The 12,399-nt window shown below is 39.4% G+C and overlaps 1 protein-coding gene across 1 annotated transcript; it reads left to right on the top strand.

The window, feature by feature from the left end:
• Positions 1 to 2,678: 2,678 nt before the first annotated feature.
• LOC115399159 (cytochrome P450 3A30-like) lies at positions 2,679 to 10,437 on the top strand. The gene is made up of 13 exons (XM_030106387.1): positions 2,679 to 2,839; positions 2,923 to 3,016; positions 3,507 to 3,559; positions 4,210 to 4,309; positions 6,031 to 6,147; positions 7,667 to 7,752; positions 8,109 to 8,251; positions 8,335 to 8,462; positions 8,759 to 8,843; positions 9,300 to 9,460; positions 9,555 to 9,781; positions 9,849 to 10,011; positions 10,092 to 10,437. Exons 1-13 carry the CDS (start codon positions 2,772 to 2,774, stop codon positions 10,164 to 10,166), a joined length of 1,500 nt encoding a protein of 499 aa, XP_029962247.1. The 5' UTR covers positions 2,679 to 2,771; the 3' UTR covers positions 10,167 to 10,437.
• Positions 10,438 to 12,399: the final 1,962 nt, after the last annotated feature.

Raw genomic sequence — 12,399 nt, 5'->3', positions numbered from 1 at the left:
TTCAAAAAGTTGAAAAGATATTAAAAAGTTATAACATTGCCAGAATGTCCTTAAAAAGCTGCACAATTTGATATATGAATGGTTCAAATCGGACAAGATTTGAAGGAGGAGAAGCGTGTCGAAAAACGGCGGAAGAAGTCAGAATAATAAGAAAGAAACAGGAAAATAAACGTGTGAATGCCTCAGGCATTCACACAATTATGAAGTGAAGATTGTGTTTCCTGATGACGTATTATTTTTGAAAGGGGAAATGAATTTAGATTATTCCCTTTTTTTTGCAGTCTCTCATTAAATTGTGAGAAGCAAAAAAATTATATTTGCTGATCAAACAGGTTTTCCCACAATGTTGAATGAGCTCATCCTCTTCCTGTTTTCAATGCACTGTCTTGAATGTTTGATGACACTGAATCAATGATTTGACACTATGTGCAACTTTCATCAGGTTAAATGTACCCAAATGCTCACCTGAAGGAAGGAAGTCCTGATTTCTACCACCTGGTTCAGCTGGTTGCACAGCAGCAGGTTATTATTGCATGTTTATTGCAATGACCTCAGGTTTCAGGCTTGGTCTGGACAAAGGGCAAGCTTTCTGATCTATGCTGTCATATTGCATCAGCAGATAGTCGTATTTTGAACAACCTGTGGCACTAGTAGTGAGCAGTACTTGAATACTTAAGTACTTAAGTACTGAAAACTTTAGTATTCAAATTAAAGAATGTTAAAATCCATTCTGATCCCAGCTGAAAGCCAGTGGACTGAGGAAAGCACCGGAATCACGTGCTCCTGTTCGTTTGTCCCGGTTGGCAGGCGAGCGGCTGTATTCTGAACAAGCTGCAGACGGTTGAGTTCTGACTTGTCCATGCCAATGTACAAGGAAATACAATGATCCAAGCCTTTTGCAATAAAAGCATGGGTGGCCTTTTCTAGAGCAGGCCTGCTTGAATATGGTTTGAGTTTGATGAGGAGCCGAAGCTGAAAGAAGCGATCCTTCAACACTGTGCTGATCTGTTTCTCGGGTTCAAACACCCCATAAAACCCAGATTCTCTTAGGAGTGTTGAAAATGTTTCATGTGTGGCTACATTTTTTTAAGAGCACTCTTGAAGCTCTATCTTCAAGGCATACCCTGATTATTTAAATACAACCAGGGTTCTTGAAACTTCTTGAAAGTAGATGTAACCCAGTTGTACTGCGTGGGGGGCGCCTCTGCAGGGGGTCATGGGGAGAGAAGACGACGGACAGCAGGGTTCGAAGCATGTATTTCTCGCCAACTGCTCAAACATACACAGCCTTAAACAACAGGAAGAATATAATCACTTTATCTTTCTTCAACATTCGCCAAGAACAAGTCATCCTGACTGTAAATAAATTGGCTGAAATGAACTAAAAAATTACATTAACACACTAATAGGGGAAATTCTGGCTGCAATAAAACACACACAATCAAAGTAGTCAAACAAAAACAGTGCACAACATTACACATTAACATATTTTAAAAACACAAATTGTTTAACTGGAGCTTTATCTATATTTTGTGAAACAGGTGAGATGCCAGTTACACTGGAAAAAAAGAATAACCAAATATGGCGCCACCTACAGAAAACACATTAAATACGGTGTCCGTGAAAGGACAAACTACTAGATATGATAGAACAATATGCAGTGATACAGTACCACCTACTAGTGGGTTTCAGTTATTCCCTTACATAGACATTTCACTTCATTCATTCTGAAATTCTTGAAATTAAACCCGGGCACTTTAAACCCAACCGGGGTCCATCAGGACTCTTTAAAACAAAAATGAGTCATTCAAGAAAATGATGAGGAGTCTTAAAACTAGACATGGAGCCCCCGAGCAGCTCTAATCTCACCTTCAAGCCAAATTAAAGAAAATATTTTTCAAATTAGAATGAATCATTAACATTACAAGCAGCTTCATTGAACCACACTTTCTGAGGTACTAAACTGACCTCATACTCTTTCAAGCAAATCTAAATTTTACAGACAAAGACGCATTAGGATCGTTTCCATAACGACCTGAAGAGGAAACGTGAGCAGCAGTGATCTGTGTCACTAGATCTACAGGCTTCTCTCTGAAACACGTTTCATTATACAGTCGTTCAAACTGACTAAATTTTACCTTTTACAGCAAACATGTGGCACATACCAAGTGACTTCTTTTTTAGTTTGTTTTTCTATTGCCTTGGTCTGGGGAGAATATTACCAAGATAAGGAGGAAAGTCAATTGTCCAAATGTTCACACTGTTTGTCAAATGCAATTCTGCTGAGATTGAGTTATCTTGAAAATAAAATAATAATAATAATAATAATAATAATAATAATAATAATAATAATAATAATAATAAAAAATCCGTGCGAAATGATTGGGGTCAAGATAAGGTTAAACTTCCTCAGAGGGAAGACATGGACATAGAAATAGTTTACATAGATCAGTGACTGCACTGACGAAGCTGCCCTCGGTGAAATTTCAGTTAAAACAGAAAAAGCCAAAGTTCTGTTCAACGGATCAATTATTCCTTTTTCAAACACAGGTTTTGCACATATATTAGTTTTATTTTATTTTTATTTTTTTGGGACCAGAAAAAGCCAAAGCTGTATCTACTATAATATATCTATGCTGTGGCTGGTGCGTGGTTTGTGGACTCCTCCTCCTCTTCTTCCTCCTCTTCCTCCAACTCAGATCTTTAAATGTCCGCATTTTGAACCGTCTTCCTTATTTCTAGTGTTGATTTGCCCCCAGAGAGAAGCAAAAATGATCTTCGACTTGTTTTCTCCGACCACCTGGACTTTACTGGCGCTGGTGGTAACCCTGCTGTTGCTGTGAGTTCAGGCGTCATAGTGAGAGTTGATATCGGTCACTTTATTTAACTGTCTTTATCTTTAATCTTGTTTTTGTATTACAGATATGGAGTCTGGCCACACAGGTATTTCAAGCGGTTGAATATACCCGGACCAACACCGCTACCTTTTTTTGGAACAATGTTTGGCTTGAGAAAGGTAAACAGAAAGTCTTTAGTTTGGCTTTTAATGGAAAATCACTGTGTCTGTGAAGCATTGAATTGAAGTGGTTTATGAATCCTGACAATCAGAGATGAGGATCTTTATTCATCGTCATTTTTGATTGTATCTCATACTAAACTTGACACTCAAAGACTGATTATTTTCTATTGGAAAAACACCAAACTGAAAAGAAAATTAGTTTAATATTGTAAAGCCTTTTTTCAATGAAACTGACCTTCCTAAAACAAATGCATGTTGAATCCTAATGATAAAGAAATATCATTCTTTACAAACTTGAAATGTTTCAATATTTTTATAAATTTGGCACAAATGTGATCTACTGTATACTCTTTTATGTATATAAGTGAACACAATACAGAAAATACAGTGACAGAAATTAGGTGGATTGTGTGTGAAATTTCTGTGCATTATACCTTTCTTTTAGTATTCTAATACTCCTGGATCTGTTTTCTGTGTCTTCTCTTAGGGGTTTTATAAATTTGACCGAGAGTGTCAGGAGAAGTACGGGGATGTCTGGGGGTGAGTGCTGTTTCTGTGGTTTATTTGGTACAAGAACTGAAACTAAACATGAGGACTGCACTTGGTTCACCGCTCATGTTAGAAGAATCTGAAGATGCATTGCAATGCAATACAACCTTTTACCATCTTATCATAGTGCAGATAGTAATTTCATTTGAACTTTACATCCAGTTCAAAGGTCAGGAGATAAATCTGAGATGATCACTAAAGGAGATCATAGCCATTTAACAAAATCTACAGTGTAAAATTGGACTTTTTATCAACTTTCATCTGTCAAGTTATTGAAAAATTGCAGTTTTCACTCATAAATGGGTTGAATATGATATGTAATTTAAAATGAAAACTGATTAGAGTGTAAAACTAAAGTTGATTATTGAAACACAGTGTTTCATTTCATATATATTTTTAAATGAATGTGGCTTTTAAAGATTTTTTAAAAATTAAGTTAGATCTATCGATAGATCTGTGATGTGTTTTTCATTGCTGTATTTTACTACATTAGTTTTATTGCCTCCATCTATAACTGAGCCAGATGCGCACAAGGAATGCAAATAAATTGCAATATTTAATAACCACATAGTTTATATTGTAATAAATCTTAATGTCTTAGGTGATCATGGTGTTTGTGCTTTGATGTTGTGTTTTTGCAGGCTGTTTGACGGGCGAATGCCGCTGTTAATGGTGTCCGACCCCGAGATAATTAAATCTGTGATGGTGAAGGACTGTTACTCTGTGTTCACCAACCGCAGGGTAAGACAATAGTCTTCAATTGCATAATCTGGGGAAGTCCTGAGCCTTTCTACTGTGATCTGTTATTATTAGAGCTGGGCAACGATTAAATTTTTTTAATCGCGATTAATCGCACTCCAATCCTGGAATTCATCGCGATTAATCGCGATTAAATGGCTCATTTGAAGTCTGCCGATTTCATTCAAAATGTGTGTTACATAAATAATTTTACAATTCATCAAATATGTTTTATAATAGCTTAAAATACCAAGGCTTTACCAAGATTGCCCCCAACACGCACACGCACACGCACACGCACACACACACACACACACACACACACACACACACACACACACACACACACACACACACACACACACACACATAGAAGTTTCTCATGAGCGCTCACTTCCTCAAACCTCACCCTATCTGCTGGACAGCCTAAATTCAGTCACGCCGAATTGTGCCTCATACTTACCTTTATTAAACCAGATTGTGTGTTGAAGGGAAATGTACTTTATTTTGCGTGTTTTCAGCGCCTTTAAAACGCCCAGCTGGCCGAAACGCTGCACCGACAAAACACGCGATTTAAGTTTCACTTTCATTTTCTTCTCATTTGCGCTCCATATTTCAGTTTATGCCTTGTACCAGCCTTTTCCTCGTGATTTTTCTGATAATTCGGCCGAGTTCAATATGGCAAATAACGAGGAATGGACCGCTAAAAGCGCGTGTGTGTTTTTTTGACGCTCAGCTGGAGCGCGGTGTGACTCTCGGTTTCGGAGCACAGGACAAGTTTTTTCTCGCGCGATAAGACTCTCGCATAACGCAGCACGTTATCGCCGTTAACGGCCCAGCTATAGTTATTATGTAATACGAACACAGCTAACACAAGTGGAAATCACTGAGGGAAAAACATTACCTAAATAGTTAAAACTTAGACTTTTTTTTTAAGACACAAGAAAGAATACAAACGAATAAGCATAAACGAAGTACATACATGACCAGGATAAGGGTAGGCATTTTTTGACATTTATATTAAACATGATTTTTGTCATAATTTCATATTATCTATTGATAGAATAAAATAATTTTAAATTAAAGGAGCATATATATATATATATATATATATATATATATATATATATATATATATATATATATATATATATATATGTATGTATAAAATTATACATTTCACATATAGAATTCTGTTTTAATGGTTGCCATGACAAATGTGTGTGTTGACCATTTGGTTGCTGGGCTGTATTTATTCAGTTTGGTGTGTTTCATCTTGTGTTTGGGCTTGAAACTGTCCAATCTGACAACACTGGTGAGATTTCCAGTGAGTTGCACATTGTTGTTGTATGCTGAGAATGACTTTAGCTGAAGAGAGTAAATCTGCAGAGACCAAAAATCAAGTCTGGAACTTAGTGGAATTTAGGAAATGCTGCAGTGAGGCAGAGACACTTCGAGGCTTAAGGTCAGAGATTACATAAGGACATGAGATCCCGGGAAGGAAAACAGGAAATACCTCTGACTGTTACTCTAAACACAACACAGAAAGTCAGTTTCTGTAACACACAATCCTACACAAAATAATCATATCCTATCATTTGCACGTTTCTGTCCTTTTTCCTTTAGTTTTAGTAAAGTACCACACAAAGTGAATAATGCAGAAGCACCTGCTTTCACTGGACATGCAGGTTGTGTTTAAACATTCGGTGGTTGTCTCTTCTCAGGTGTTTGAGGGACAGAACGGACCCATGGAAGATGCCATTACGGTGGTGAAGAATGAGAGGTGGAAGCGAATTCGGGGGACGATATCCCCGTGTTTCACCAGTGGAAGACTGAAACAGGTTGGAATCACGTCCGATCACACATATGCACACACACGCTCTGTGTCCCACATGAACATGATCTCCAACTTCAAAGACGAAAACAAGGAAAAGACGCCCCTTAAGAAGCAAACATATACACCTGAGAACTCATTTGTGCATGAAAATGTAAATGACTGCTTACACTCAGTTTTAAATAAATAATCCAATCATTCAATCCATCTGTCAAGGAAACCATTTAAGGCAGAGGCAGCTGTCTGAAAAGCAAGATAAAACCAGACAAGCTCTTAAGATAAAAACAAAGCAGTATAAAACAATAAAAAGCAATAGAGCGATAATAAAAAGAGTAAATAAGACAATATAAAATGAATAAAGGTCATGTAAAAGTCATCTGAAATGGGGGTGGTCTGTGTTTGGAGGCCTGATAGCAGAGAAAATTAAAGACTTTGAGGCGTGGTTTGTTTTACTTTGGGGCGCTTTATAACATCATCCTGAAGGCAGAAGCAGAACCTTTTAGGCCGAATATGGTCTGGTTAGCTCGTGATTCACTTTGTATTTTCTCTCATTCTTTTTTGCCTTTTACCTGTCCTGTTCAGCATCAAAGCAGCAGAAAGGTCTGGCTGCTGTGATGTTCCAGACATATTTACTCTTCCAAGAGGAGCTTATAAGTATAAAACTCCTCTCGATCATATGATTGATGACTCTATTTTATTTATTTTGAATACTGGTACATGATATTGCTGGACCTCACAGGGGGACAGAAAGACAGGAAGAGAGACAGAGAGTGAAGGAAACGAACAAGTGAACAAAGAAGCAAACCTAACAAGAGGGGAGGGAAGGAAGAGAGTGCACAGATACGATGATCCTTCGATTGGAGCCGACACTCAAGACGACCGGCTACTACACCTGAACAGAGATATGACAGAGAACATCCTACAGACTTCTGTTAGACAACATAGCTGGTAGTTATCTGGGACGATCCAGGTACCAAATTACACAAGGGCATCAGGAGAGACCTAATACAGACAGCCATTAGTCTAACAGCCCACAAGACAACAAGGTGACCGAGTCCACATGCAGAATATGAAGAGTGATTAAAGATGATTGAGATCATGCAAATAAGGCCTCTGACCCCTGATGAGATCAGAAGCAGGCCAGAAAGGCCCTCAGGGCCCAGACAACCTGTGGCAGTCCCGAAATCCAGACCCCAGCCACCCACCCAGGAAGACGTCGACACACCGGTCCAGAAGGCGGGCCCACCCAGCCACTGGGCTCGGGTCCCAGGGGCCCAAAAGCCCAGGAGCTGACCCCACCCCCCTCTCAGGCACAGGGCCAGGACCATACCCAGGAGAACCGGCCCCCACAGGCGGCTGGCTACCCAGCCTGGCTCACCTCCCTCCCTTTCAAATTGTGTCACAGATAGTAAAAGAATTTACCGTAGCTTTCACAGTCGGTGAATTGTTTTATGACCCCGTTAGTTAAATCATATTAACCTTTAACCTTACCTAATGCTCTTTTTACTCTTTTTTTTCCCCCCCAGGTTTTTCCTCTGGTTGCTCGCTATGCAGACCGACTTATGACAAAACTTGAAAAAAGCAATCTGGAGGAGTCCGTGGACATCAAAAAGTATGTTCAATCTCCTACATGAGCCACTGTTGTTAAGTCAATAGATGTAAAAGTACAGATCCAACTTCTTCAGGTTCTGAAATGTGCTAAAGTTATTAATTAACTTGTGATTTTATAGCATCTTCTTTTAGTGATGATAATCAGATATGCCTGTATTCACATGTACTCACATTATTGTGTAATATTATATTATTCAACTTGATTATTCATTAGTAACTGCATGGATACTTTTAGTAAAAAGAGATAACGGTGTACATATAAAACATTCATTTCCACACTCAAGTGTTATTGATTGGAGTGATGACTTGTAAACTCGTTTGATCGGTTTAATTTATCCGTTTTCCTGTCTCTTGTAGATTTGTGGCACCTTACAGTTTGGACACAATAACCAGCGCGTCTTTCAGTGTGGAGACGGACTCCATAACCAACCCAAATGACCCCATCGGCGTTCAAATCCAGAACGTTCTCAAATTCAGATTATGGCCTTTGTTCGTAACAAGTACGTCGGGTTTTTCTTTTTTTTAACCCATCATCAACAGACTTGAATTTGGGATTATCAGTCATTTGCTGTTCTCTTTGCAGTGGTTTTTCCCTTTGGTAAATATCTGCTGAAACTCCTCAAAATTGAAATGATAAACAGACCTGCCGTGGACTATTTCTACGACATAATCAAGAAGTTTAAGGACCAGCATCTTGCAGGAAAAGAAACAGTAAGTCTAACCAGGTCAAAATGTAATAGAACAATTACAGTCTATTGGTTTGGAAAATAGTGCAACAGTTTGTACATAAGGCTCACATGATATATGAAAGCAGAAGGCTCTTTGTTGCAGATGTATCCAAATAGATATTAATAATAAAGATAGAAGCTTATGAAGCGACAAACACTCAGAATTCTGACATAAATCCAGCCACACTAGAATTAGTAGATCATCATTATTATAGTACAAATGATTGAAGATGTTTTCGGGGAAGGTTTGTTTGTAAAGTGGAATGTGTTGTGATGCAGACTCGAGGAGACTTCCTGCAGGTCTTAGTTCAGAGTGAGATCCCAGAATCCGAGACCCAGAACGAAGATCAGCAGCCAGTTAAAGGTATGTTTGAGCTCACCAGACAGAGAAGACGACTGTTCATCGGTTTATGCATCGTCTGATGCTGAGCTGATGCTTTATAGTGACAACTCTGAAGGAGACAATCAGCACCGGGGTCAAATTCCACAGCTCTGAATTCAGGTTTTGTCCCGATTTGACACAGATACTCTGATTTCCAGTGTGATTGCTTTGTTTGGGAAAGCGTCTTGATGGGGTTTTTTTTCCTACCTTTTTTTTCTTACATTTACTGAAGTTTATTCTTTACTCTGAATTTGGTAAGTCTCTTTAGACACAAGTGCAACTGTTTTTTCTTGCTTTTATTTGCATGAATTTGTGATTTTGTGCTGAATGCCGCTGATCTGAGGGTCCCAGTTTCACATATGTGGACTGCCACTTTTAAGTTTTTCTCATTTCACAGAACATGTAACGTTTAAATGGAAATGCTGTGTTTTGTTGCAGGTTTGACTGAACATGAGATTCTCTCTCAGGCATTTATTTTCATCTTCGGTGCCTTTGAGACCACCAGCACAACTCTTTCCTTCATCTTTTACAATCTGGCAACAAACCCTGACGCACAGAAGACCTTGCAGGCGGAAATCGATAACAACCTCCAGAAAGATGTACGATCAGGCTGCAAATCATTTGTTTTTGGTTGTTTTTTTTCCTGATCGTTGATTTTTTTTTCTTCTCCTTCTTCATCAACACGTGTTCCAGGCTCCCATCACATACGAGGACCTGATTGGCCTCCAGTACCTGGACCAGGTGATCTTAGAGTCGATGCGTCTGATTCCCACCGCGCCTCGACTGGACAGGGTGTGCAAACAGACGGTGCAGATTCAGGGCGTCACCATTCCTGAGGGAACCGTGGTTACGGTTCCTGTGTCCGTCTTACACAAAGATCCCCGATACTGGAAGTCACCCGAGCTCTTCAGACCTGAGAGGTAGCCAATCAGAATCCACTTTCTCTTTCTTTAAACTTCATGATATTCAACAGTTTGGTCTGTGCAGGTTTAATAAAGACAGCGGGGAGGAGGTGAACCCGTACGCGTTCATGCCGTTCGGGCTCGGCCCTCGGAACTGCGTGGGGATGCGCTACGCCCTCATTGTCATGAAGATGATCATGGTCCGCCTGCTGCAGCGTTACACCGTGGAAACCTGTAAAGACTCCACGGTGAGTCGAGCTTTCATTCATTCAGACGGTGTCCTGCTGCTCTGTTGGCTTCAGGATTTTCACCGTGTCTCTTCTTACAGATCCCACTGAAGCTGAACTGGATGTATCAGCCAGTCAAACCCATACAGGTGAAGTTTGTCCCAAGACATCGGTAGCCCCCTGGAGGAAGACCACCGACTATGTCTGTCTTGATTACATTGCTTTCGTAGCTGCTTTGCAGCTGCTTGCAGAATCATTCTTAGTTTTAATAAGAAAAAATGCACTTTTCTATAAATTGTGGTGAAAGTTTCTTTCAGCTTTCTGGATGTTTATGAATAACCTCATTGTTTAATGCAGCATTTTCTCTGTGTGTCTATTTTCTCCAAATTCTGCTGCTGCGCAATTTTGCTTGATCTTTACTGTGAAATAAACCATCATGAACTGAGACTCCAGGTGTGACACTTTCAGTGATGTGATACAAAATAAAATCAGTTTTGTAAGTTGTGCTCGTGGTGAGGAGGTGGTCGAAATGTAAAACTTAACAATCCAGCTGAGAGGCAAAAGGAGCATGAACATCCTCCATCTCGACCTGCTTTCCACACTTTTCAATGCCGAGATCTCGGCTCTTTTCACTATTCATAAACAGAATTCCACAAGTCTTTGCATCATTTACCCACTAATATGGAGCGTAAACTCCATTTAGACCAGAGTTGAGCGACATAAGGCCGTATGTGGCCCTTTTTTAGCCCTTTATTACATCTAAAATTGTCACATTTGTCATGTTTTTGGCAAGTTCAGGGGGGCTTAGCCCCTCGGGGAGATGAACAGGATGTGAGCAAACATAGCATAAAACTCCACAAAAAGCTAACAAAGACTGAGAAATTTAGTATTATTTCAGTTTGGTTTTTTGATACAGTACAACTACAAATAAATGGTTAACAGAATAACAGTGTATTTAAAGCTGCAGTCCTCAAACTGGGGTCCTTTTACCCCCAGTAGTTCGCGAGCCAGAGCTTCAGATCCACGAAAAAATATCAAATAAACTGATCATAAATTAACAACCATGCTGTATCATTAAAAAAAAAAAAGTGTATATCTACATGTAGGTAGCAATGCACCAGTAAACAAACTAACTTCTCCCACAGCTATGGACCAATAAAAATTCTGACATGACTGATACATACTGTATCACTAAATCTGTGATCCATTACTTGCATCACACAACTCCTGGCTCTACTCGGTGTTTCTCGCCAGTGATGATGGAAACATATTTAAATAAACCTCTTCATCAAGTGGTGCCGAGTCTAAACCAGCTGAATGAGAAGATATCATGACCTTGGAGTTTGGCTTCATTGAGAACAGAGACAGAAGCCAAGATGTGAGGAGAATCTTCAGCTGTTAGCAAATGAAGCCATGAAGCCACCGAGCGAAAGCAGCTCCTGATCACCAAGAACCAGAGTTCAGAGACTGAACAGAGGAAAGAGTGAGGAGTATATCAGCATGAAAACAGCAATGATGAATTTGGCTGTAACTTCAGAAAAAGCCCAGAGGGCTTCTGATTTAGTAGTAGAGGAGGGTCTTAGTCTATTTGTCATCCATCACTCCAAGAACAGAGAAACTGTGTAGTGAGAAATAGACTCACCTTCTCACTAGTTTAACTTTTTAGTCAGGTGAGTGACTGATTGTTGTGTGATAATCTTACTGTTTATTTACATATATTTACTGGATTACTATATTACGATCTGTGTTTGTCAGTTTTCTGCCAATGATTCAAAGAATTGGCAATAAGTGTTGAACTACTTCAGAAAGTTTGGAGCTGTTTGTTCTACAAACTGGGTTCATTCGGACTGTGTCAGTGCTCATGCTGTTTGCAGCAACTTGAAGATGAAGGAAACACTCTGGTATGAATCTTTCAGAACTCCATACTTTATTAACAGCCACACACTAAATGGTCAACTCCTGAACTTCCTGCAACCTGCTGTAACTCCAGTACTCTAACGAAACATGTGAGGCAACCTCTGAACGAGCTGACGAGAACAAAACATCCACGTTACGACGCTGCTCATGTTCTGAAAGCTGTAAAAGCTGTAAATTTAAAATTCTACATGCTGTGAAGTGAAAATGTAGCTTCAATAAGTGTGTCTAAAATTATAGAAATTGTATGGACATCACCCCAGTTTAATTTACTTAAGTTTACAGTTTGGACACTGTAACCAGTGTATCTTTCAGTGTAGACATCGACTCCACAAACAACCTGAGCGACCACATCAGCGTTTACGCTCAGAATGCCATTAAATTCAGATTGTGGACAGTATTGCTCCAATGTATGTCGGCATTTCTCTTCTCATGATCAGATCTAACACAATGCAGTATCACAAGTCTTTGTTCTCCTGTCTGTCAGTGGTTTTC

This window comes from Salarias fasciatus, chromosome 13 (assembly GCF_902148845.1).
Source record: "Salarias fasciatus chromosome 13, fSalaFa1.1, whole genome shotgun sequence".
NCBI lineage: Eukaryota > Metazoa > Chordata > Actinopteri > Blenniiformes > Blenniidae > Salarias > Salarias fasciatus.
The sequence above is the reverse complement of the archived record's forward strand: the minus strand, read 5'-3'. Positions and strand labels throughout refer to the sequence as shown.

Bases quoted from the DNA above. Each gene is read 5' to 3' on its own strand.
- LOC115399159 (XM_030106387.1), top strand. From the start codon at position 2,772: ATGATCTTCGACTTGTTTTCTCCGACCACCTGGACTTTACTGGCGCTG. The intron at 4,310-6,030 runs GTAAGACAATAG...GTCTCTTCTCAG, and splicing joins CTGTGTTCACCAACCGCAGG to GTGTTTGAGGGACAGAACGG. The intron at 8,844-9,299 runs GTATGTTTGAGC...GTTTTGTTGCAG, and splicing joins AGATCAGCAGCCAGTTAAAG to GTTTGACTGAACATGAGATT.